General features: G+C 49.6%; 1 protein-coding gene across 1 annotated transcript in view; it reads right to left on the reverse strand.

The window, feature by feature from the left end:
- EDA (ectodysplasin A) overlaps positions 1 to 26,998 on the reverse strand; it is a gene marked incomplete at its 5' end in the record, with an annotated part of 61,329 nt that overhangs the window by 11,991 nt on the left and 22,340 nt on the right. Inside the window, one exon of the mRNA XM_082289430.1 lies at positions 13,445 to 13,550. Within this exon, the coding sequence (XP_082145556.1) occupies positions 13,445 to 13,550 (106 nt within the window). The remainder of the gene's footprint in view (positions 1 to 13,444; positions 13,551 to 26,998) is intronic.

The raw sequence follows: 26,998 nt of genomic DNA on the forward strand, positions 1-26,998 counted from the left end.
AGAATAACCTTGAGTGCACCTTTCTGCTCCTCATGCATGCCTTTCCATATCCATCAGGAATGTCCTAGAGATCCAGGTGGTCCTGTCTGCTGGGATTGAATGCGACAGACACCCAAGCACAGTTATTCTTCCCGATTTCTGTCCTTCTTCCCACTAACCCCACCTCTCCCACCCCCTTTCCACATGCTGTCTGCTCTCCTTTGAGGTCAAACCAGGCCCAGACCTTGGGAAGTCCATCCCCTTCTACTTTTCCTATCTTTCAACTGGAATTAAATTTATATTTAAACTCTGATCCCTCCTTGAAGGAGCTGTCAGCTCTGTTCACCCCTTGGTTTAGGGTGAGGGAGGTTGGCTGGAACTGTTAATACAGAAAAGGATTGGGAGAACAGGACAGGCTGGATGGCTTTGAAGGATAATAAGCATGGAATGAGATTCAGTCATACAAAATATACAGTCCTATAAAATATATATACATGGGAAATAATAAAAGTGTTCTGGTGGATGCTGGAGGACACCTGCACATGCTCAGCTGCTGCTCCCCAGCCAGGCAAGGCAGAAACACAACCCTTAAATGGAAATAGCTCTGGAAAACATGGGGAAATCCTGCTGCCACTCAGTGAAGGAGTGACGAAATCCTAGGAGCAGTGAAGTCAATCCTGATCATCTGATACAGAAAGATGAATTGAAATGAGAAGAATTCCACACAAAGGCTCCTGGGAAGGGCAAGAAGTGGCAAGTGAGCTCGCCTTGGTGGCCATCAACACTGGGAAAGGGGGGAGAGCACCACTGGGAAAGGCTAAAGAATGAGAAGACCTGCAGGGCTTCAAGGACAGCACTGGCACATCCAAATTGCTCCCCGAGACCATTGAGCTGGGAATGAGAAGGCTCCCAAGGAGGAGCACAGGGGATCTTCTGGCTCAGAGTGAGCCCTCCTGTGTCACAGGTCACAGCTGGAAAGTCTCACCAAAGTCCATCAGTCCCTTTGGAATGTTGGTTTTGGGATTATTTTTGCCTAACCACCGAAACCATCGCTAGTGAAGCTGCCACTTGAAACATTCCAGATATCTGATCTACTCCTACCATTGATATTCCCTTTCCCTGGATTTCCTGTAGGAAAAGCCCCTGACTCTGCTGCAGTAACTCGGGCCAGCTGAATCCCTCATGAGAGGACAGGATTCCCCCAGGAAAAGTGGGAGCAGGAATGCTGCATGCTGGGCTCTGGACACCCTGGCTGTGAGCAGCGCTCCAGAGCTTGACTCCTCCAAAAGCTGATTTTCCACAGCTGCTGGGAAAATAAAAGGGGAGGACATCAGAGGGAATGTCAAGCCAGCAAGAGTGGTAAACTTGGAGGGAAAGGTACAAGCAGGAAAGATGTCTCTATATGATGACAAAAGACCCCCAACCCAAACAGAGCCACCACAAGTGGAATGCTCCGAACAATTCCAAGCCACTCCAAGGAATTCCAAGTCCCTTCTGGCAGAAGCACTTTGGGTTCAGATGCAAGCATCTCACTTGAAGCTGAGGAAAATATTTGCAAGAGATGAGTTTTTGGTGTGCAAACCCCCAGCTGTGGCCCAGCCAGCAGCAGAAGACATCTCCCCATGCTTCAGGGAGCAGGTTCCAGCCCCAGCTCCTGCAGCCCTACCATCTGCTGGATCACTTCCAAGGCCTTCAGAAAAATCCCAGATGGTGATGCAACTCAAGGATATTACATGTGACATGTTTGCTCTTAGCAAGATTAATAGAGTTGACTTTGCCCCCCCTCCAATCTCTCTTTCTGCACGCTACACACTGCTATGATTTACTATAAATACAGAAATATCCCAAACTTCTTTAGGACATCTGCTGATATAAATAGGATATTAAAAAACCCCTGCCTTCCCTTATTAGCTCTGTGTGTGGATTAACAAGAAATAGTTTAAATTCCTGCCAAACAGTTCCAACTGGTTTTATGGACGGGAACAGATCTTTGTAATTACGCTGATTTTATATCAAACCTACAAAAGGTTGACCATTATAGGAATGAGTCAAACAAAGGATACACCTAAGGAGGTACTGAATGTGCTAGAACTCCCAGCTGCCAAGAGCAGGACAAAGCCATGGAGTGCCACAACCATGTTCTAGCAGCATAATTTGATTCTGGACATAACATTAAGTGATGTCTTCAAGGTGTTTATCCAGTTTGGGAAAGGTACATGGCAGCAGCCACCAGTTTTGGGGTATCCATCCATCCATCCATCCATCCTTCCATCCATCCATCCATCCTTTGGAGACCGTGCCAACCTGTTTTCAGCATGCACTGGGAATTACTGATCCTTCTCCTATTTGCTAGCACTAAGTTACTATGGAATATCCTCAATCTTCTTACCTAAGTATGACTCTGGTTTGGGGACGTTAAGATCAGATAATTCAACTGAGGCACCTCTGTGTTTCTATCTCCACTCTGCCCTGGGAGATGAGAGGATGCAGGTACTGAGGAATTATCCTCATCCCAGGTTACAGATCAGAGACAAAATCCTGATGGTTAATGAGATGTCGGCATCATCCAGAAACACCACATCACTTCTGACTCCTTCATAAAATAAACATTAAATTATTAAGTCACAAAATCATGGAATGGTTTGGGTTGGAAGGGACCTTAAAGCCCATCCCTTTCCACCTCCTGCCATGGGCAGAGACACCTCCCACTAGCCCAGGTGGCTCCAAGCCCGGTCCAACCTGGCCCTGGACACTTCCTAGGATAGGGCAGCCACAGCTTCACTGGGAAATCTATTCCAGCCCCTCACCACCCTCACAGGGAAGAATTCCTTCCATATGTCCAACCTATGTCCCCTCTTCCAGTTTGCACCTGTTTCTCCTTGTCCTGTCACTACAGTTCCCAACAAGGAGTCCCTCTCTGGCTGCCTTGTAGGTTCTTTCAAACACTGGAAGTGGTGGAATGCCCATTCCTGGAGGTGTCCAAGGAAGGCCTGGATGTAGCACTCGGTGCTCCGGGCTGGTGACAAGATGGCATCAGTCACAGCTTGGACTGGATGATCTTGTAGGGCTTTTCCAACCTCAAGGACTTGGGGATAAGGCCTACCCATGAACCAACCCCTCTATCCCTATTTGACCAATATTAAAGGTGGAAAGAGCAGCTCAGGTGTTCTTTGAGATTTCAGGCGATGATGAACCTCCTGCCATCCAGGATGTCAGTTTTCCCAACAAACAAGAAACCTCCAGAACTCGGCTGTTGCCTTTCCAGCACTGGTGCAGTGACATTCACTTCATTCCCATGGGTAGGAGAAATGCAAAGCTTTTCAAATATTTTTAAGTGTGGGGTTATTAATGCCAGATTCCAGTGGATTGGGGAAAGAGGGATGTTAGCTCCCAACACATGCCTAATCTAGAACATGTGGTTTTGGGGGAGGTTTGGAACCAATATGTTTTCAACATTTTCAGGAAATTTGGTCTATCCAGATGAAAGCTTCTTGGACCCTACTGAACTATCAGTCAGTGATACAAACACTGAAACAAGGAATTTTCTCCCTTTTTCCTGAAAAGAAAGTGCTTCTTCACCAACTCCAGACAGAAAGCAACGGGGTTTGAAGAGCAGCTTTGGGATTATAACTCCAGAATATTTAGAAAATAGGATAAATGATGAATCTAAGAAAACATCCCAGAGGTAAATCACATCCTGTGCTACCACGGAATTCTGGTGTGTCTTCCCAGGGTGGTTTTTTGATGCAGAAGGGGAATCTTCTGCTGAGGGTGGAGGAAAGGTGCTTCCCACACTTACAGGAACCCAAGTCAGGGGTGTGACCTAGAAGTAATTTCAATAAATCTGAATATGGGGAAAGTGTTTTGTAAGGGAATGGGGAGGGAATTCATTGCACAAAGTAGGGGAAGGATGAAACACCACTGTGGGATGTGTGAGTCCATAGGGCAGAGCCCAGGGCATTCCAGCTTTCCTCAGCCACCACTTTTCCTTCTCGCCCTGCTTTTGTTTCAATCTTGTTTTAAAACTCCTCAAAATTCACGCACGAACACAGCCACCCTTAATGGTCTTTGCCTGGTGATACATTAAATTGAGATGGTCCACAACAGCACCCCACAAAGCAGCGATCCCTCCCTGTCCTTCATCCAGTGGGATCTTGGTCCCATGCCATTCCCAGAGGGCCATCCCAGCCTGCTCCACCTGCACAACACAAGCCCTGAATTTCAGGAGCCTTTGCTTCATGTCAGCCCATCCCTTTGCACAGTGAGAGGCTGCTGAGTCCCCAGAAATGGCTCGGGGACAGTGACACTTGTGACCCCCGAGCTGGACTGAACTGCTCCAGCCCAAAACCAGTCTCTGCCAGCCCAGGAGATCAAGGACAGTTTGCAGCTCATTTTGGACTCTTCTGAGGCACTCCCTTGGCTCCATCCAATTTTTGAGGCAATTCTTCATCTCTTTGATGGACTTTTCATGTGTCTCCAGGGGAAGTATCCTGCAGCAAGGTCACTCCTGGGGCTGCTTGGCCACAGGGTGTGAGAAGGGCTGGGAATCATCTCTCATGTGGTGGCTTAGGGATGAGAGTGGCCTTTGCTGCCTCCCTGCTCCTCTCCTCACATTCCACCAAAGGACAAACCTCCATCCATGTGTCATCCAGATGAGCAGATGCTGCTCCAGGAGCTCCATGGATCAGTAGCCTGCTCCCTCCCCATTCCTCTGATCCCAAACACCAGCCCCCAGTTCAAGCTCATCGGGCTGAAAACAAACGGAGAGAAGTCACAGCTCATCCCTGGAATCCCTGGAGCGACACGAGATGCCAGAGAGCCGCAATCTCTCTTCTCAAACAGCTTCAGACCACGTAAGCTCTCATCAGGAACAGGTTTTTTTTTGCTGTTGAGAAAGTTTTTTTTCTCCTGCCAGTACTCAGAGATTTTTGCTCAGTTTGACAAAACCCAAGACTCCTCAGGGAATAATTTGGTGAAGCTCCTAAGGACAGTTAAACTCAAATTTACAGATAATGCCAACAGTGGCAGTAGGTTGTGATCTAGTTCATCCTGATCTTTAATCATATTCAAAGGAAAAAAATCTGATCAGACGATCAGAACTGAAGTGTGAACAGGACACAGACCTAAAGGACAACCACTCAACAACCTGATTTTTGCTCCAGGTAAAGGGGACATGGCGAGCAACCCCCAGCTGGAAAGGACAAAAGGAGCAGGATGAATGAGTTGTGCTTGTGCATTCCACAGGTTTTTCCACCTTCAGAAGGATGATGGGGTTCAAAGGGCTGTCCAAAGGGAGGTGAGGTAGAGCCCCACCAGCCCTGTGTGTCTCCTTCCTAAGGGCTTTTTGGCATGAGGAAAACTACAGGTGTAGGGTTGTAGGAGAAGCAGGATGGAACAGCACCCGTCCTTTAGCGGTCTGTCAGCTCTGCTGTTGTCACCTCTGCCACGATGCTGGTCCCATTTAGGAGGAGAGGCTGGATTCAGTCACCTCCTGAGGTTCTCTCCACCCTACAACATCACCTCTGCTCTCCAAAGCCAGACTTTCTCTGCTGAAAATCCCTCCTCACTTCCTTGAGCAAGGCAGACGTGTCCCTGCTCACTGCAAGGGGAATTTCCAAGGCTTTACAGGACACAAGGAACAACCAAGGTGATTTACCTCCTCCATCCCATCCAGATCCACCTTGGGATCAGTGGCAAGGCACCAGGACAGGCTGCTGGTACCAGAAGGCTCTAAAAAACCAGCTCCAGTCTCTGAGTAGGTGCAAGAACACCACAGCACAAATGTGGTCACGAGCAAAGACAAAATCCTGCTCCCAATTAACTCCAGAGCCACTGTTGCTGGCAAAATCCTCTTGCACTGCCTCCTCAAAAACACAAAAGGCCAATCAAACAGAAATCTCCACCCTCCTCAGCTCCGCTCCCACATCATCAGTCCCAGCCAAGTTCCTGGGGTTCACACCAGAACCTGTGGCCATCATATTTCATTTTCCACCCTCTGGCTGGCTCTGGAAGGAGGATGCGATGTGCCTTTTGTTTCCCTTCAGGCATTTCGGTTGGATTCCAAGTGCAGAGCTGACAGACAACATTCCCAGTTCTAATTTGAGGATCCCAAGGCTTTTTTTGGCTGCTGGCTGGAGTCACCAGGCTGATTTTCTATCCACCACTGCACCCTCTTGCTTCCTCTATCAATCCCACATATTTAAATCCAACAATTTGAAGCATAGCGTTACAGCTGTGTTTTTATTTTGTTTGTTTTATTTGGTTGTTGCCTAACACAAAACACTCTGACATTTTCAGTCACATCCCACTAAGATAAACAACGAACATATGTCATGAATTCCAGCAGAAACGATTCCCAAGTGGGGCAGCAGCAAGGTTTGAAGCGGGAGTACGAGAGGCTCTCCCGAATTGTTTGCTGGATGTTTGAAATGAGCTCTTCCCGTGGTTATCCATAAGGAATCGAGGGCAGGTGGGAGGAAACCTCTCTGACTGTCCCACTCCTGCAGAACTTGATATGTTTTTCCTCCTCCCATCCATAATCCTGCCTAATTGGATGGAAAACCTCCATGGCATTGAGCAGCTGCCTGAGAACTGATGGTTTAATTACACAGAAAAATGTGGGATCTGTATCCAAGGATCTACCCATGTGCATCCACACATCTTACAGTGGGATGAACCTAAAAACAGGGAAAGGGGAGGGGAAAAAAAGGGGGAAGAAGGGGGAAAAAGAAGGAAATCCAAGAGAGATCCCACCACTTGTGGGAGGATTTGGATGAATTTGGTAAACGGTAAAAAGAAGGGAAAAAAGTGGGAAAAAAGGAAACCCAGGAGAGACTCTACTGCTCTTGGGAAGCCCAAGTGAAATCCCTGCAGCAGCTGGGACACAGGGAATGCTGCCTGGCTCAGCCAACCCTTGCATTTATCCATTGAAACCAATTAAGGCACTTCCCCAAATCCTGCTGGAATTAGTGGGATCAGATACAACTCCAACAATGTCTCCATGGCCAACAAAGCCCTCATGAAAACATTCAACCTCAGCCTCATTCACAGCTTTTTCCCTAAAGAATTCCTCACCGGAGCTCTGCAGCTCTGGGCCCGTCTTTGGGCTGGTGCAGCTGCTCTGTGACAGCCGAGAGGGCTCCGGTGAGCGGCCAGAGAGGGCACAGTGAGGACAATCACAGCTGCCACCACCAGAGCAGCAGCTCCAGGTTTGGCTGTTCACAGAATCCCAGGATAGCTGGAAGGGACCTCTGGAGATCATCCAGTCCAAGGCAGAGTCACTCCTTGGAGCAGCTGACACAAGAACATGTTCATATGGGTTTGGGATGTCTCAGAGAGGTGGACTCCATACTTTCCCTGGGAAGCTGTTGCAGAGCTCTGCCACTCTCATGGAAAGAAGTTCTTCCTTGTGTTGAGGTGGAACTTCTTGTGTTGTAGTTTATGGCCATTGCCCCTTGTCCTGGAGCCTGGCACCATCCTCTGACACCCCTTGGAGATACATGTATGGATTATGAGATCCCCTCAGCCCTGCCATGACCCCCAGCCAGAAAAACAAGCTTATTCATCCCAAAATCAGCAGAAGAAGGATCCCTGTGGTTGCTGGGGCAGGACCTGAGGGGGGCCTCAGGTGGGGAAGGTGGATCTGATCCAGCTCTGCACCAGTTCCTCCACTTGGAGCGACCAGACAGGCCTGAAGCACGTGCTGAGCCTGCAGAACCTCCCTGGCTGAGGGTTTTTTCATCGAAATCAAAGCTCAGCTGCAAATCCTCCAGCAGGGAGACAATGGAGCCTCTCACGCTGCGGGAAGGGAGCAGCAGCTTCCAGAGGAGTCCGGCATTTCCAGCGCTCGGTGCAGCTCAGCTGCACTCAGGGCTCAGCTGCAGCCACATTCCTGCCCCTCTGGAACATCTGTTCTCCTCTCATTAGTGCTGCCCTGTTTTGTAACACAAGGAACTCTGTGAGATTCCTGAAGCTCAGTGTTTGACCCGGGGCGTTCTGAAAAGCCCCGGGGTCTCAGGAGTGGAATTCAGACGGAATCACCAGTCACTTCCAATAATGTTGCTCGCTGCTCAAAGCACAGCTGGAAAAGGAGCTGAGCTCTGGTCAAGTTTAAGCACAGCCCCTGGGAGCTCAGAATCCACCCACAAGTGCAGTCAGGGCAAGTGTCTGAAAGTGCCATCAAGGTGACAATGACCAGAGAATTCCTTCTCATCCTCAGCAACTCCAAATCTCCCAGTGGCCACCCCACGGCCTCATCCCAGCCAGGGAAGGACAAACACGCCCAGAGCAGCTCCAGGGATGGACCAGATCAGCAGCACCTCATCACAGCTTTGTAAACATCCGAATAATGAAGCAGGGTTCCTTCTGGAACAATCCAGACCCCAACTGGAAGGGCTGCTGAAGAAGCCAGGGGGCAAAGGGAGGTTGTGGATGGGTCAGGACACACCGACCATTATTCCACTGTGAGCTGGGACAATTCCTCACCCTGGACACCACACAACTGGGCTTGTGCCTCTCCCAGCTTTTCCTATTTAACATCCAACTGGGACAGCAACATAGCAGAGCTCAGTGAGGAATTCTGGGCTCCAGCAGTTAGAGAATCACGGAATCATAAAGTGGTTTGGTTGGAAGGGACCTTAAAGCTCATCCTATTCTGCTCCCTGCAATGGGCAGGGACACCTTCCACTATCCCAGGGTGCTCCAAGCTCCATCCAGCCTGGCCTTGGACACCTCCAAGAGCATCCACAGTTTTTCTGGGCAACCTGTGCCAGGGCTGGAACTGACACCTAAACAACACTCTGGGTTTTTAGGGGCAAGACTTTAAACAGATCCCTGTTATCATAAGCCTGGGAATAACACAGAGATAGGGATATGTAAATAAGATGCAGCCTTAATTTCATCACAGTAATAACAAATACTGAGAGCAACATCCCAGGAAAGGGATGAATTTATCCCCAAAGATTAAGACATCACATTATTCCCAATTTCTCCCATTCAGGGGGAAATCACTGAGAAATTCTGGGGGAAATCAGTAAGAACAAGCACTTTGTGGTGAGCCTTTCCTTCTGGGAGCGTCTCCCGTGCTCCAGGATCCAGGAAATGTCCAGTATTTACTGCGTGCTCATCACCATGGTTTCGGAGCACAATAAGGCTCTATCGCCCTGCATCCATCTGTGTTTCTGGGAATGCCGGGGCTTTGGGAATTGCACGGGGCCGACACAAAGGCACCCATTGTTCTGGAGGCAGAGGGACGAACCTGCCCTTTCCACAGGAGAGGAAGCCGGCAGGAAAAGTTGCTATTGTGAGCTGGATATTAAAAAAAAAAACACGGAAAAAAAGTCCTATTGCATCGTCAGTGCTGCCGGGTCGGGAAAGGGGGATGGCTGGGACAGGGCACCTGTGGGACTGGGGGCTGTCCAGGGGGAGCCAGGCACCTCCAGCCAGGCTGGCAGCCCTGTAGCCACTGGCTACACCATCCCAGAAACATCCAAAATCCTCCTAAACCCACCCTGAAAGCCAGGCTGGCATCAGCTACCTGCTAAATCATCCAGAAAACTTCCAAAATCTACCCTAAAACCACCCTAAAACCACTCCAAAAGCCAGGCTCTGGTATGACCTACCTGCTAAACCACCCAGAAACCATCCAAAATCTACCCTAAAACCACTGCAAAACCATTCTAAACCCACCCTAAAACCATCTTAAAACCACACTGAAATCACCCTAAAACCACTGAGCAAGTCCTAAGAGGGTGAAACTGGACCCACGTAGCTGGAGCATCACTTCCAAAGCTCCAGGTAGGAGCAGGGATGGGGAAGAGCTTTCAATTCCCCAGCATTTCATTTTGCTTTCCAGCCAAAGCCATTTGCAGCGCTGCAGTTCTCCAGGACTTTCCTCGGCAGGAAGAACTGCCAAAGTAGTAGGAACCAAATTGTTGTCAGCTTAAGGCCAGCCATCTGCTCAGCCTCTTCCCAGCTGCCATGCTCCCAATCAAAGCCTGGAGAACAACCCCTGATGTTTCTCACCAAGCTCAATATGAAAAAAATCTAGGAAGGAAAAAAAAAACCCAAACCAACAACCCCAAACCCAAAATGCGAAAAAACCCCAGAAATCAGGAAAGCAGCCTGGCAGGGATCTAACTGGGAACAGAGATGAAAGTAGGAGAAAAAGAAACTATTTTATTTGTTTAAAACAATGTTTTTTAAAGAGTCCTACTGACATCTGCTTTGTAAATGCTCTGTCATTATTTCTAACCTCCAGAGCACGGAATTGTCTCTGGAGTTACAACCATGCTACTCCCAGATTTTGGCTTTGTTAGCAAAGAGCCAGCAGCATTTTTACTGGCACTCTGGGAATAGAGATCTAACATTTCATACCCAGTTTATTTAAAAGTGGACTAATTTAACATCCTTGATGGTTCCTTTTAGCACAACTGTTGCTAATTAGCAGCTCCAGAATGATTTGCTCATCTGGGAGCAGCGGCGGTTCCACAGCAGCATAAATACACCAGGGCAAAAGGGAAGGAGGGGGAAAGGAGAAAATAGGGAAGAGGCATTGGAGAGGGGCAGGTTTTAGAGAATTAATGGAAATGAAGTGGCAGGTGGAGATGGGAACACTGAGGAGAAAAGAGGCAGGAAAAATAGAGTGGAAAAGGATAACCCTGGGCCTTGAGAAGCTGGAAAAATTGGTGGCAGGTTTTAAAGCTGTGCAGAAGTCAGGTTTGGTGACATGGACTGGAAACTGGCTTCAAGATGATGATCCCAGGACTGAGACAGGCACCAGCCCCCAGTGATCCCCTGGGATGCCCCAGGGCTGCAGGGATGAGGAGAGGGACCTGGGCCAGGACACGACCTCGGCTGCTTTAAGTGGCCCCAGGGCACCATGGGTGCAGAGCCACAACCCCAAATTAAGCAGAGCCAACCATAAAACATATCAGGGGTCAGAGGGCTGAAACCAGAGTCCTCCAAGGAGGAGCCCCTGAAATTCCAGAGTCATGTGGGGAGTGACAGGATCCAGCTGATGGCTTTGCACACAATTTTCCTTGCATTTTTTAACAACGAGGCACCAAAGCAGCTTTGCTGCTCCCATGTTCCACCCCTGTGGCTCCGTGCTCTGGGCACAGCCAGGGCCTTCACCCTCCCCTGGCTGCACGGAACCAGCTCTGCCCTGTCCCAAACCTGCCTCTTTCACAGCAAAAAGGCTTGAAAGCAAATCCTCCAAAAAGAAAAAGCTTTTGGGAAAGGAACCATGTTCTCCCTGATGTTTATAAATCATCAAAGCCAGCCCCTCGTTGGTACCAGGATGAGCAGGACTGGAAGAGCCAGGAAGGGTCGGAGCAGCCTCCCTCCAATACCAGCCTCCACGCTCGGATCACTTTGGTCTTTCCCTGCATGTGTAAAAGCACTTGAAAGTTCATAAAATTAATTCCAGACAAATATTAGCGAGGCCTCAAGTGGAAAGCACATCTCCTTCCTTCTGGGAATTTATAGTTCAGCCACTTTTATCTTTGGGAGGCTCTTTGGAGATCAAAGATTTGATCAACCTTCCCTTTGCGAAACTCACGAAGAAAATGGTGTTATCAGGACCATGACATGATTTTATTTATTAGTTTAATGATTCATTGCCCTGCTCTGACAGCAAGATTCCTTCACGAAGGTCTAAAACAAACAGCCTGAGTTCCCCAAGGCCGTGGCTCTGTTTGTTTCTCAATTTTATGGTTGTTACAAGGTCAAGCCCCACCCTGACAGCTCCCACTTGTTAAATGAAGCTCTAGAACCACCATGGGCAAACACAGGGCAACCACTTGCCAAAGCCAGAGTAACACAACCTGTCACTCTGGCAGTTTTCCCCATCTCCATCACCTGTGGAGTCAAAATCCCTGATTTTCAAAAAGACACAGGTAAGAGTCACAGGATCAGTGAGGTTGGAAAAGGCATTCCTTGGACACCCCCCAGGATGGGCACTCCAAACCTCCCTGGTCAGCCCCTTCCAGTTCCTGGCCACCCTTTCCATGAAGAAATTCCTCCTGATATCCAACCTGAGCCTCCCCTGGCACAGCCTGGGGCCGTTCCCTCTCATCCTGTCCCTGCTCCCTGGGAGCAGAGCCCGATCCCCCCGGCTGCCCCCTCCTGTCAGGGACTTGTGCAGAGCCACAAGGTCCTCCCTGAGCCTCCTTTGCTCCAGGCTGAGCCCCTTTCCCAGCTCCCTGAGCCACTCCGGGTGCTCCAGCCCCTTCCCCAGCTCCATTCCCTTCCTGGGACTGGATAAGTGGTGGAAGTGCTCTGCATTTCTGGAGTGGCTCAACTCTTGAGCATCCAGGGAACAGCAAGGAAATCCGGGAAAGGACTGCCAGGCATGAAAGGCCAACAATGGGCACAAGGGTGATAAGCAAAACCCTTGTTAGACACCAACCTTGAGCTTCTCTTTCTCTCCTCAGCAGCTCTCTGCACATCTGGCAAGGCAGAGGCAGCCTGAGGGATGAAGTTAATCCCTCCCAACATCTGCCGGCAGCGCTCCGTCGACACCGCTCGCCTCCAGTGGGAACTTGCTACTACACAAGTGACTTGTGAAGACACTGGGATAGATTTCAAGGAGACTGGGAAAAGGACTGGGACGCTGCCTGAGCCATCTGAGCACCAGAGAGACACCGGCTCCAAAATTGATGGCCCACACTGGGCTGGAATCACTCAGGGAGTCTGTACCAAATGCATCAGACTTGTCAGCATTCCAGGCAAGAGGAATCCAGGGAGTTTCACCAAGCTCTTTCTTGGAGCAGCGCCACAGGGAAATGCTTCTCCACTGTGAAACTGCGAAGGTTTCAGGGGAGATGGGAAACTCACGGAGCTGGGCTGGAAAACTAGAATGATAATGGAGTCAGCACTCGGGCTTAGCTGCACACAGACCATGGCTCCATCAGTTCTGTCCTGCTTTCCCTGGCATCCAGTCCTTTCTCCTCTCCTGTAAAAGGGGATCTGTGCTTTCCTGCAGTAGGGAAGCACAGGAGCTCTTCCAGGAGTTCATGCTCCTGTCTTTGTGTCATGACAGTGATGGAAAGCCAGGACTGGAAATCAAATTCCTCACCAAGAAATCAGGAACCTTTCTGCTCTTCTAATCCAAGCTTTGTACAACTTTGCCTTCCCTTCACATGGGCTTTGACACCACCTGAGACTACACAGCAACGCAAAACCCCCTTAGAGCAGTCACCAGTTTGGGATGCAGATGTTCCCAGCTGTTTGTTGGATTGTGAAAAGCTCCTTGATGATTTTAAGCAAAGCCGGGTGTGCAGGACAACAAATAAAGGCAAACAAGTACAAATTAAAGCCTTAAATGATCACAGTTTGAGGAGTCAAGGATGGAATTCCTAAACAGCATTCATTCACACAAGCCCTACAGTTGCAGACATCAGAACTCCTGGAATTCCTCATCTGGGAGGGAATCAAAATCAGGGAGAAGCTGAGCAGGACTCACCGTCGGGCCCTTCGCTGCCTTTACTCCTTTTATTCCGACGGACGCGTCTCCCTTCTTCTCCAACGTGCAGCTTCTCCTCGGGGTGAAAGAAGTTCAGCAAGGCGAGCTGCAAGAAAAGGGACAAGTTTATGCATCTTTGCAAGGCTGGTCTAGCCAGGCTGAGAGATTGGAGCCTAAATGCCAAATCCTTCCCGTCAGGGATAGAGCGGGAGACGCGAGATGGCTGCTCACGGATCTCAGCTCATCCCAAGGAGATGTGTCCCCTCGGAAGCAGTCTGACTTGGGAAAACTCCTCCTGAGGCGTTTCAGCACGGAGAACCCTTCCCCCAGGAACGGGGGACTGCAGGCCAGGGCTGCAGGGAGATCTATGGCTGGAAATAATCAAACACCTCAAAGGCCGATGCGATAATTCCTAATTTTTTTCTGCAAAACTTGCTCAATCCTGGAGCTCTTTCTCCAGCATTACTCACTGCCAGTAAGTTTTTCCTCTCTCAAGCTCTCCTCTGCAAGCCTCATTAGCTACTGAGATTCAAAGGTCTTCAGGGACCTTTAAATCCAACCCAATATGCCACATAAATTAACACTTTAAACCTACAGCAACATTTGTAACACGAGCTTCGCCAAGAGGCAAAAATTTTATGCAGCGACCTCTTATTCAGCAAAAAATTGCTGCTGCCTTAAAAACTCTTTAACAGATCAACATCCCCACCCAGAAACTGGAATTCGGGGTTAGAAACCAGAATCCCAGCTCATCACCAGCGGCGTTTTCCTGTTATTTCCACTTCATAAAAAAGGGAATTCAAAGACCAATTAGGGACCAAACACCTTCTGTGCGTTACTGCATCCAACAGCCAGGGCTGCTCCGACCAGGATGGGGTTTTCTTGCTGAAGGAACCCGATGGTGTTTATTTAAGCTGTAAATACACAGCAAAACCAAACACAGCCCAAGATAAGATCCAGAAGGCTTCAAAAAGCAGCCCCACAGGTTATCGAGCTCATCATTGTTCTGAGAACAAAACCTGGGGCATCAAAAGCATCTTTGAAAGGGCAGAGGAGAACAAACACCTCCCCTGAATTGCCGGGCTCGTTAAGCTTCAGCCCATAAAAGTCCCTATCAAGAGCAATAATCGCTAAAGGCCCTTGGCTTTTCACAAGCCCCAGGGCTCTCACTCCCCTCTCCCTGAGCATTCCCAAGGTATTTCCCAGGCACAGCTCCCCTCCCAACGTCAGCATCCCAGGCCTCCGTTCAGATTTTACATCTGCATTTTACTTTATTCCAACAAGCTCCGGTGCAGTCTCACAAATGGAAACGTTTGGAAACTCTCTGATTTCCCAAAAAGAACCCTCCAAAGCGTTTCTCAGATTCCCAAACTGTTGCTATTTCCTTCTGTCCCTGTGCAGGCGGGTCTGCAAAATTCCTGGGTGTTTGTCATTGCAGTGATGCTGTGGCTGAAAGGAGCCTGAAACCCTGTGGGATGACCTGGGATCAGCTTCCCAAAGTCTCCCTACAAGGCTTTTAAACATCCCTAAAAAAGCAACGATGAGTAAAACATATCTGCCTGAGGGAGACCAGTTACAGGGTTGGATGGAGAGCTGAAGGCTCCCGTTTGCAACAAGGAGAAAAGGGCAAGAACACGGGGTACAGCTCCCTGTGCCCACATTCCCAAAGCTCCCACATCCCATTGCACTGCCCCAGGTGTGGAACACCGGAGCAGGATGCTCCTGCAGGCACCAGCAGCACCTTCTCTGACACACCAGAGCAGAGCAAGGCATGAGAACAAGTGAATTATTCTTTAAACGCCTTATTTAACTCACACTGAAACACTGCAGCACTAACTGAAGGAACAAATTGCTTTATAATTCAGCTGAAAATGTCAATGAAATCCTCAGTGTGGCTTTGGAATGCTGTTATTGCCTGGATTTTCATTGGAGTTTTACAGAACACGGTGAAATAGAGGCTGTTCCTCCAGGCTGAACAACCCCAACTCTGCTGCTCTGCTCCAGGTTTTCATCTGATGTCACTTGTCACTGACCACTCCGAAAAACACTAAATTTTGGCTAAAAGTCATCTGTCCATTAAACTTTGTGTTTCTAGTCAGAAAGAGAAATGACAGTGACGGTGAGTGATTAAAACACAGCTTTTACTTAGGAAATAAACCCATACAAGCAGCTTGTGACACTGTGACCACAGCAGCTGCTGCTTTGGGACAACTCCCATGAAATGGTGTTTTCCGGGAGCAGTGACCCACCAGCACTCCACACTCAACCTGGGAATGGACACAACCGGTGTGAGCAGACAGAGGGGCCTATCCCTAGGGAACACCTTCCAGAGTGCTTTGAATTATGCAAATAATGGCACTGACCCTCCAGTGACTGGCAGGAGGGGTCAGGGGTCTGGCTCGGGATGGAGGGAATGCTCAGATCCCTGGCAAGGTCAGGGGCAGGGAAAGGGTGACCAAGCCTCTTGCAGCCATCCGAGCTCCCGAAGGCCAAGTCCCTCTCTGGGACTCAAGGGCTCCGTTGTTCCAGGGCTGCAGCTGCCCGAGGTCGGGGGATGCTCGGCCGCCGGCTCGCCCATGAAGGGCCCGTCTGTGTCTGGCTGGGAATCATGGCCAGCACCGCTCGGATGCTTTTTCCATTCAGCCCCCACGAGATATCAGTAATACATTGGGAAGAAATTCCTCCCTGTGAGGCCCTGGCACAGGTTGCCCAGAGAAGCTGTGGCTGCCCCTGGATCCCTGGAAGTGTCCAAATAGCCAGGCTGGATGGGCCTTGGAGCAAGCTGGGACAGTGGAAGGTGTCCCTGCTCGTGGCAGGGGGTGGGATGGGATGAGCTTTACACTCCCTTCCCACCCAAACCTCTGCATCAGCCCTGGGCTCATGGGGCACCCTGGCTCTGGCACCTTCTGGGGAATTCTAAAAGGAATTCTTACCTAGTCCATGATTTCACCGAAACTCCTCATCCTCAAAGTCACAGAGAACTGATTCTCTCAGCCTCTGCACTTGTAGAGCTGGAGAATTTTTGAGGAGTCCAGCACATGCAGCTTCTCTTTTGGGAACAGGTATTTTCCCTGCACAGTCTGAACAATCCCCATTTCCCTCCTCCTCCAACCTAAAGCCCTCAAATCACCTTTAATTTTAGAAAACAACGTGGGTTTAATCAAGAGAATCACTATAGGATGCAAAAAGGTCAAAAAGCCAACACGGGAAAAATCCCAGGGGAAGCCATTCCTCAAAATAACCTGGGAAACAATAGCGCAGGCACCGCTCGCCAGAGGGAATCGGATCTGCCTTGGTTTCTCTGGGCAAAATAAAGCAAAACAAAGGCACACAGAGCTGGTTTTCCCTGCAGAACCTGCCTGGGAACATTGGACAAAGCTTCTGGAGGATGGATGCCAAGGGAGCACAGTGGGAACTCCCAAAATAACGGGGCCTGTGGTCACTCAAACTCATTTGTAGGATGGACATTCCACACTCTACGCAAGTAAGGATAAAGAAAGGCATTATCATTTTTCATAAAATAAAATACTATTCGTCCTGTCATTCCAGGCCCTTGCCAAAAGTCTCTTGAAGAGCCACTGGACACCAAGGGAATGTATTTCCAATGGTCAAACAGCTTGAAGTGGAAAAATACAACCCAACTTACACAATGTTGCACAAAAGGTGGATTTTGTCCTTAGGCAAAGTTGGTAGGAGGAACAAGAGTCTCCCTCCTGTAAAACTGGGAAAAACACTCAAACCTTCAGGTGCACGAAGCCTTTTGGGTGAAATGTGAGAAAAACCCCAAAGATTTTCTGCCTCCAACAGCTCCCAATTCCTCCTGACAAAGCAAGTCCAGCCAAAGATCTCATCCAGAAACCCACAGCTCAATGTCTTAAAGCACCTGAGAAAACAAGCATGAATTCACCCACTTGCACGAGTGTTGAACGGGATTTTTAAAGTCAAATTCCCTCTTCCTTTGCAGTTTGGGAGATCATCAGTGCGAGGAGCCTAAGAACCAGCCCAGGCTCTGCTGCAGCATTCTCTGCAAGCAATATTGTTGTTTTTCTGGTGCTCTCAAGTTCAGCCTGTGGTTCAGAGGAGCAGCTACTTGAATATCCAGCCCCATTGTCCTCCAGAACTTCGCCTCTGGTCACACGTGGTGCAAAAAGAAATGATCAAGTAGATAATTAATATTCCACCAGCCCAGAAAGAAGCTCGGGGAGTAGCTTCTCTTTATTGAAAAGAAACCTCATTCAACATATTTTAAGAATTGTTTTTGTCATCGTTTCTTGCTCCTCATAAAAATGCAAGGAGCAAATGAGGGAACAATTCCCATTTCAACGTGACAGAACTTTGACACCGTGCCTTGTCTGCAGGACAAGCCACAGCCCTGCCTGCAAAACTCACGGAATGTGATCAATACCATGACGGGGAGGACCAGAGGTAGAGCAGAGATGGGATAACCTGCACTACCCACCTTCCTCCCCAAACCTGGTATTCCCAGCTGGCTGTGGGAATCCTTTCCAGGGCTCTGGAGCGGGTTCCTCACCATAACAAACCCCTTCCATCAGCTTTTTCTGTGTGAAGCTCCAGTTTGGTCCTCACCTTCAAGGTGCCCAGAACTCCTCTGGTCCCTGTTGCTTCATCCCTCTCATCCTTCCCTCCCAACTCCAGCCACATTCCTGCTCTTCCAGCTGTTCATCCTGAAGCCCAAGATCCCAGAGGCATAATCCTTCACCCTGGAGTTGATAAGAAATCCCAACTCCCCCTCATTCCAATCTGCACTCAAGGATCCTCACCAAGGTTTTCAGACCCAACAGGGACCTTCAAAAGCATTTGCCACCCAAAGCTGTTCTATAATCCAGAAACACCAGTGATGCTAAGGAGCTTATCCAGGCGGGAAGTTTGGCTGGGAGGAGGGATTGAGCTCTGGTCCAGGCAGGAGCTATAACAGCAGAGCCACCTCCATCCCAACACTCACGAGGAGCTTCATAAAAATGACAACCAAGGACTCGAGGGAGTATTCGACCACTAGAAAACAGAAATGACCTTGGTCTTGGAGGTGGACCATGGAATGCCATGGATTGGGGGCACAGCACCTGCCAGCAGGCAGGAACTCCCATCTCACCACATCTACACCCTGAACATGCCACCAGTGCTTTTGGGAACAGGATCTGAGACGCTGCCAATCTGCTGAGCATCCCTGTCCCCAGGTCGAAAGCGTCTCCCAAGGACTGTGCAATCCCACTTTGGAGAAGGCCAGGGAATGACACTCGGGGTCTTCCAAGCACTGCAGTAACAGACTACCACTGGAGACCAATGAAAGAGGAGGGAGCAGGTTTTCCCAAGATTTTATTGGTGTTTTACCTTCATCACCCAGAACAGCCACTGTGTTTTGCAGCACAGAACCCTAAATCCAACTGCCAGTTCTCAGTCCAAGCCAAAGCAATGGACACAGGGAATTAATGGCCATCTGAACAATTAACACACCTTATAAACTTCCCTTCAGAACCAGACCCTTCCCAAAACCTTCCCTTTCCCTTCCTCCTTTCCACGTGGAACAGAGCTTTAAGCAGACCTGCGACAGCAGTGATCACATCCCACAACTCCAAGTCTGAACAGCAATTTCCTCCTTTCCTCTAATCCAAACCTTTCCCAGCTCAAACTCAGCTTAGTTCAATAAGCAACATCCCAGATATTTACATTTCCACCACTGATCCAACTGAACATACCACTTGACTTTTACTTTCAATCAGCTCAGGGAACCTGGAGCAAATGCAGGTACACCTGGAAGGTAAGAACATGGCAGAGGCAGCAAGGGGGTGGATTTGCTTCTCATGGGAGAAGGAAGGTTCTAGCATTCCTTCAGCACAGAGAGAATAACCTATGGAACCCTTAGAAACACTTTCTGTCCTAAACCTCCATAGAAGATTTGCTTCAGCACAAAATGGAACCAGGTCCACAGTCTGAATCCCTGGATTCCACACACCCCACAACCTTCCCTGACTGAAGGAGCACCGCAATTACCAAATTTGACCCCAAACCAGCACCACCTCAAGCCTGGAAGAGCACAATTTGTTTAACAAGGCTGTTTGTCCGTGCACTTGGCTAAGACACCTTTCCCTGGAGCTGCCTTGGGCTGCAGGGGAGCTGGTGGCTCCCACAAGGGCTTTGATGGGGGGACAATGCCACGGAGGTGGACATGGCTCCAGCTGAGCGACAGCTGAGGCTTCCCCTTCCTTACACCTGCTGGCACTGAAGGGAAAGCTCAAACACAACCCAGATGTGAGGAGAACAAGGTCAAAGAGGAGTTTAACACTGCACATGAAGACACCTGCAGTGAATTTTTTACTGGTAGCAGGAGTAAGAGATTCCTGCTGCGGGCTCTGGGTCCGGCACGGCAGAGCCGTGGGAAGTTCCTCGCTGGGAACGGGCTGGTTAAACGCTGAGAAGGATCAATGTCAGCAAGGTAAGGAACTTAAATCAGTTCCTTTTGCCTCCCAAGGAAATCAAATTTAGCTGTGAAGCAGCGCCAGGCAGGGATCTGCTGTCTATTAGCAGGAATTCTCAGTTTTTCACATTTTAATTAGCTTTTGTAGCCCTTTTCAGGCCCATTTTCAGCCAGCTGGGCCACACCCCCCTCCAGATGGAGGTCATGGGTTCTTCTCCTGCATTCCAACAGCAATTCCTTCCTTATATGAGCAGCTATACTCCCAAAATATTCATGCATTTTATAAGACATGGCATACACTTGGGTTGGGGGAACCCAACCCTCAGCAATTCCGTATCAGCCATAGTTCCTCCTCCTCCTTTCTCTTTCTCCAGCTGCACCTTTGCTCTTGCTCCTCATGACCTGGAGCTTCTCCAGCACACCCAGGAGAACATGAGGTCAACAGCACAATCCTCCTCAAAGCCAGAATCCCTCTTAAAAATATTCCCCAAGTCAGGAGCTGCTCCAGCAAAGAGATCCAGGACTCTGCTGCTTCTCTTGGCGCACCTCTGTTCCCTGCAAAATGAAGTCCTGGACTCTTTCCAGCCTAAAACCACCCTGGGGGCTCTTCCTTAGGCGAAAAACTCCTTTTGGTAGGTTTGAAAACATCTTTAGGAATACCTGGAAGGTCCTGATAGCCATAGCAGGAACAATTACCTCAACTGCTTCCACAACCAACGTAACACGGACCATAACAGGCACAGGGACCATTCCCAGAGGATGCTTTGGATCATCTCCACTGAAGGTGCTTCTTTTCCACTCAGCTCCTTCAACTCCCACCAATTCCAATCGTTTCTCATGAGACAGGACACTGAAAACCCAACATCTGGGATGAGCAGCTGATTCAATGAACAGTCCCCTCTTTGAACCCATCTCCAAAGCAGACAAACACTCCAGGTGACCAAGCCACCTCTTCCTGCAGGAGGTGACCAACCACATCCTGCTCTAGAGCCTTCAGCTGGGAATGTGGCTGCAGGACCCAAAGTTATGGCATTTTTCAGTTCTCTGGTATTTTTCCTTTTATCTCCATTCTATATAACCCCATTGCCTGGGGCGGGGCCAGCTGCAGCAAAGAATTGGTTTGGATGCACTCATGGAGATGGATCCATACGGGAGAAAGTTACAGGAGAACGTCTGCCAGACACTGGAACTGATGAACGTCATTCTGCCCCTGCTCTCAGACAGGCCCTCCTGTCTTTTTGTGGGGGGAATCTTCAAAAATCTTCATAAGTTTTAAATCTTTTTGCTGTTCAGATAATCAAGCTGTTTAAGGAGGTATCCAAGGCCAGGTTGGACAGGGCTTGGAGCATCCTGGTCTTGTGAAAGGTGTGCCTGCCATGGAAAGGGGGTGGAATGAGATGAGCTGTGAGGTCCCTTCTAGGCCAAACCATCCCAGGATTCAATAATTCTATGATAAAGTTTTAAAAACATTTTTCCTTGCTCCATAACAAACTCAACACTTCCTGTCCGAGCGCATTTATTCCCCCTTTTAGCACAAGGGCTTTAAAATCTTCTTTTCTCAAGCTGGATGTTAAATTTGGCCTTCAGTGGGGATTAATTTTTATGACATTTTATTGGAAGAAGAAAAATGGAAGGGAAGGAAACAGGATGAGGGAATCAAGTAGTCCAGAATTAAAATGAAAACAAGTCTGCTGAAATTGTAACACCCATGAAATAATGCATCCATGAAATAATGTGGATAAACAGTCCACTGCAGCAACTGGGAAATAATCCAGTTATTACCCAGCCATCCACTTTGAGGGTGAAGCTTTTCATGGCGATTCCCACACCTGCGGGGATGCATGGAACTGTGGTGGGAGACAGGGACTGCCTGGTTAATTCTATACAATAATCTGCTCAAATAAATTATGCTCTGTTGCCTAATTAATCAGATCCCCTGCAATTAACGTCAAGGAGCCAATGACCTCATGCAGACAGGATTAAGAGCTCTGCAAGGCTCCGTTCCGGGCACAGCCACGGGAACAAGTCCCCGCAAGGCAGGGCTGGGTGCGGTGCCAGAGATGCTCCTTCATGCGGGAATTGCAAAACTCCGGATCCTACAGGGACTCCTTGGAAGCAAACGGGACACAGCATGGGAATGGGGGGAAGAGGGAATGTCCCCTCGAGCTCTGGATCCAGGGAGCACCAAGGGACTTCTCAGCACGTGGCACCGCAGAAGCTGCCTCCAGATAAACACCCTGCTTCCCAAAAACTGGATTATAGAAACATGGAATGGTTTGGGCTGAAAGGGACCTTCAAGACCATTTGGCCCAGCCCTCTGCCATGGGCAGGGACACCTTCCACTAGTCCAGGCTGTTCCAAGCCTCATCCAAGCAGGCCTTGAATATTTCCAGGGTTGGGGTATCCACCTCCTCTCCAGGCACCCTGTGTCAGTGGTGGTACAAACCACCCTCATTGAAAAAAAAAACTCAAATTCTGCTGCTGTTTAGTCCCCTCCTGGCCTGGCTTTCCCTGCCTGTGTGAGCTCAGCAGCAGGAATTGTCTCCTCTGGAATTGAGGACACCTGGAGCAGCTCCCACAGCCGTAGCACCCACGCAAACCACCGGCACAAGGAGAAAACAACACCCCAGCACTTCTGGGATGGATCCTTCCAGAAGCAAACCTGTGGCAGCCTGACCCACCTGCCAGCTGTGCCATCTCCTCGGCCTTGGAATGTGCTCTGGGATATGTGGGCAGCTGAAGGACTCAGAGAAGGCACATGGGATCCCTGATGGCTCCGTGGAGCACGCCCAGAGCGGTGCCATGGGATCGACTGTGAGCAGCGGGCTGGCTCTGCCCCACCATTCCCTGTGCACTGGAACAGCACAACCCTGAGCTATGAGGGATGAGCTGGATCAGAATCGCCAGGATGTGCTGTAGAAACTCCGGGAAAGGCGCTGGGAGGAGTTCAGGAATGTGAGCTTTCCACAAGCCGCTATCTCACAGCCGGTCCCAGCACCGTGCGCATCCCCGGCCGCCCCAGGCCCAGCTTTGGGGCTGCCAAACCCAGCTCCACTTGCTGCTGCAAGCACCAGACGGTTCCTAATCAGAACAACATTCTCCACTCCCTCTCCACATGGCAACAGCTCCGTTTTCCATCCAAACAACCCATCCCCAAGCCCCCACGGCCTGGCCAGCGAGCGCGAGCAGCTGGCACAGCACGAGCAAGTGGCTCTTGAAGCTGGGCACAGGAATTCCATTATCTTCCCAGCAACCGAACCTCAACCAGGGCATTCCTGGGTCTCTGGCTGCAGGTGGGAGCCACGGCAGCCCCAGAGCAGAGGCAGAGGTGTGAGTTTGTGCAAGCCAAGCCTTTCTGAGCCGGGCTTTGAAGTGCAGAGCCCGACGCACGTCTTCAAACAGCGCCCGAGGCTGCACAGCAGCATCGGCTCAGCGGCTCCCGCCATGCGCCGCAGCCCGTCCAGATGTTTCCAGCCAGGCAGCCAGGCCAGCTGCTGCACAGCTGCCTCGTGTCAGGCTGGGGCAGCTCTTGGGAGGGAGCAGCGCTGGGGAAGCGCTCGCTCAACATCCCCTATGACATGTTCTGACTTTGCGAGGCTGAAAGCAAAAGGTTTTGTGCTGTCTGAGTTGTTTGTTGAGAGGAGTTTAAGTAAGGAAAGCAGTAAAGGATTTAATATTTCAGCTCCTGGATGCCTCTGCAACAGCTGCTTCTCCATTGTATGGACAAACTGAGGCAGTGGGACGTTAAAAAACAGAAGGTTTAAAAAACTGGAAGGTTTAAAAAAAAAAAAGGAGCCAGAAAAAAAATTTCATGGACAGGTCCATACCCAGCAGCCAAAATGAGGCTCAACTGGCTTGGACTATTTGGAGCTGGCCAGCAGCTTTTGACCCAGGAAAAGAGACAATTCCAGCAGCACAGGACAGGGAATTCAAGACCACAGGATCCCAAACTGGTTTGGGTTGGAGGGAGGCTTAAATGTTCTACCCCTTGCCAAGGGGATATCAGATCAGGTTGCTCCACGCCCCATCCAACCTGGCCTTGGACACTTCCAGGGATGGGACAGCCACAGCTCCTCTGGGCACCCTGTGCCAGGGCCTCCCCACCCTCACAGCCAGAAATTCCTTCCCAATATCCCATCTAACCCTGCCCTCTGACAGTGGGAAGACATTCCTCCTCCTGGTGCTCCAGGCCCCTCTCAAAGTCCCTCTCCAGTGTCCCACAGAATACCAACAACACACCTTGGGGTGACACATGAGCTTGGGGTCTCCAGGGCACTCCACACACTCACCAGTAACAGGAAATGCTGCTCTGGTGAAGGAAAATTAGGAAAACAACCCCCTCCTGCAGCCAGGGACTATTTTCCTACTTCTCTGTGCGAGACGAGCAGTGACATTGCTCGAGGCTCAGCATAAGAAAAAAAAATAAAATACTGTTTACAGACAGAATTTTGCAACTTCTCCAAATGTCATCCTGGGTCATATTTTGCCTGTGATGGGGACACAAAACCTGAGGGAAACTCCAAAGGCTGTGGAGCCCTGGGGTGCTCCCCGCGGCTCCCGCCTGGACACGGACATGGAGAGGCAGCACCACGTGCTGGAGAAGGACCCACAAACCTTCTGAAGGCTTGAAACTGAAGAGGGATGGAAAATGTTTAACTTTTGCCAGGAAAAAGTATCAAATATATCCTCCTAGGATTTTTCAGACAGCTTGGTTTGGGTTTGTTTGTTGGATTATTTTGGGGTTTTTTTCTTAAGTTGAAACTGGTTTCCTAAATCATCCCGGACAGACAAACAACCAGGGACATCACACAAGTCAATACCCAAACAAAGATAAGTCCACTGGTCAGCTTTTGCTACAAATTGAGTGGATTAAACCCTTTATTTTTCAATAATGACCAGCCATGCTGCCTGCAGAGCCCAGGAAGGTCAAGGGCAGGATTTGCCTAAAATCCCATTCCCGAAGAGCAACAACACCAGGGACCAGCTGGAACCACCACTGTGGGATTCCCCTGGGGTGATCAGGTCATGATATTTTATTCCCTGACCCCTGGGATCAGCCAAGCTGGGAAAGGCTCCCACAAACCAGCTCCAAAAGAGAGGGATATTTTACCATAACCTTAAATAAACAAAAGCAGAGGAGAGAGAGGAGATGCTGCCGGGAACTACAAAGGGGAACTGTAAACACAACAGCAGATAAAGCAGATGGATGTTTGAAACAACCATTTGCACTGGAGAAAACACATGGGATCCGTCCCCAAGCCCGCAGGGAATGAATTTACTGCAGCTAGAAACCACGTGCTGCAGTCAAATTTCCATTTATAACCATTACCTGCTAAGCCTGAAAAACCCACAAATAAAATCCAGGGCAGAAGAAATTTGTAACGTTACAACAGGAAAAACCAAATGACTGAGGATCCCGTGTGGAGAGAAGGATACCGGGAATGCTGCTGCAGAGAGCTCGGGGTGCCCAAGGGCAGAAATGCATCTGGTGGTTTTAATTCCCAGAGAGCTCGGACATCCAGCACCCAAAGGAGAGGGAAATGCTTGGTCTGGATCCCATCAGCCTCAATTCTGACTCTCCTTTTGTTTCTCCTGCAGAGAAAACAATTTGATTTTTACAATTAGCCTGGAGAGGTGCAGGGTGGAGGTGGGAAGTGAGTGAGCAGAGCAGGAACCAGCCTCTGGTGAGAGATCTTCTGGAAGTAGCAAAGCACAGAAACTACCAATAAAACAGCCTTATAAAATGGATTATTTGGGAATGACACCACCATTTAACAATGGTATTTTGGTAGCAGCTCCCATTCCCCCAGCAGCACCTTCACCTACAGCTTGTGGCTGAATTTTTACATTTAATTAATTAAAGAGTGGCCAGGGAGGCAGGAGGAGAATGTATTGCTTTGGCCCAGAATCAAATAACAGATGCACACACTGGACTAATAGAGACACACTCGGCACTACTGGAATATGCCAGACTCCCAAAAAAGCCCATTCCCCACTTCTCTTTGCTCTGCCTACACATGGCAGCTCCTCACACAGGGCTGGGATTAAAGGGGGAACATTTCACCAATGCTGGGAAGGGATCCTGAGGTACATGCGTGATCCTAGAGAAATTCAGGGAATTAATGAGCAGCCTCCCCTCATTCCCAGATGCTCCCATATATCACCAGGCACGGACAGCACAAAGTCAGACAACTTTATGCAGCAAGGTCACCTTTCAAAAGGAGAAGCCACCCAAGGCCTCTTTCAACTTTTAGAGTCGAAGAAAAAAAGAGAAAAGGAGAAAGAACATCTAAAAGGAATGAAACCCCAGAAGCACAAGCTGTAACCCCCCCAAATTCACCTCACTGCTGAAAGACAACTCCCCGTGGCCTGAGCGTGCAGAGCTCCCTGCACCTCCTGAACCTGCTTCCTTGTGGGATGCCAAAAGAACTGTCAGTTTTGCATTCCCAGAGGAGAGGAGGGATTTCTGAACCAGCTGTCTGTGTGCAGACACGGCTCCAGCAGCAAGTCCCAACACCTTCCCCTCCGGCCCTGCTTTCTGGCCTCACCCACAGCCGTCAGGGGCTCTTTGTCAGGCCCCGAGTGTTGACAAATGCTATTCTGCACAACTCCCCACAACGGGAAGCAACAAAAGGCTGGGCTATGCTCCTGTGGATTAGCTGCTCTCATCCCTCTAGCTAGGAGCTGTGCCTGTTCTGTGTATTCATGAGGATAATTCCTTAGCCAGGATTAGGCAGAAAACCAAGGGAAAGGTGGCAACAGCCACAACAAACAGCGGCTGCTCATCACTACCCTGCACTCCAGCAGAGGCACGAGGAGACCAAAAGTGGTCTTCGCTCCAAGTACAGCCTCAAGCTGTGCCAGAGGAGGTGCAGGCTGGACATCAGGAGGATTTCTGCACAGAAAGGGTGGCCAGGCCTTGGCAGGAGCTGCCCAGGGAGGTTTGGAGTGCCCATCCTTGGAGGTGTCCAAGGAAGGTCCAGACGTGGCACTCAGAGCTCTGGGCTGGGTGACAAGGTAGTCACAGGTTGGACTGGATGATCTGGGAGAGCTTTTCCAACCTCAGTGATTCTGTGAAATGAAAAAGCAGCACTTACTGCAAGCAGAACACTCCAGGCAGG

The sequence above is a fragment of the Coloeus monedula genome (assembly GCF_965178545.1).
Source record: "Coloeus monedula genome assembly, chromosome: 12".
Taxonomy (NCBI): Eukaryota; Metazoa; Chordata; class Aves; order Passeriformes; family Corvidae; genus Coloeus; species Coloeus monedula.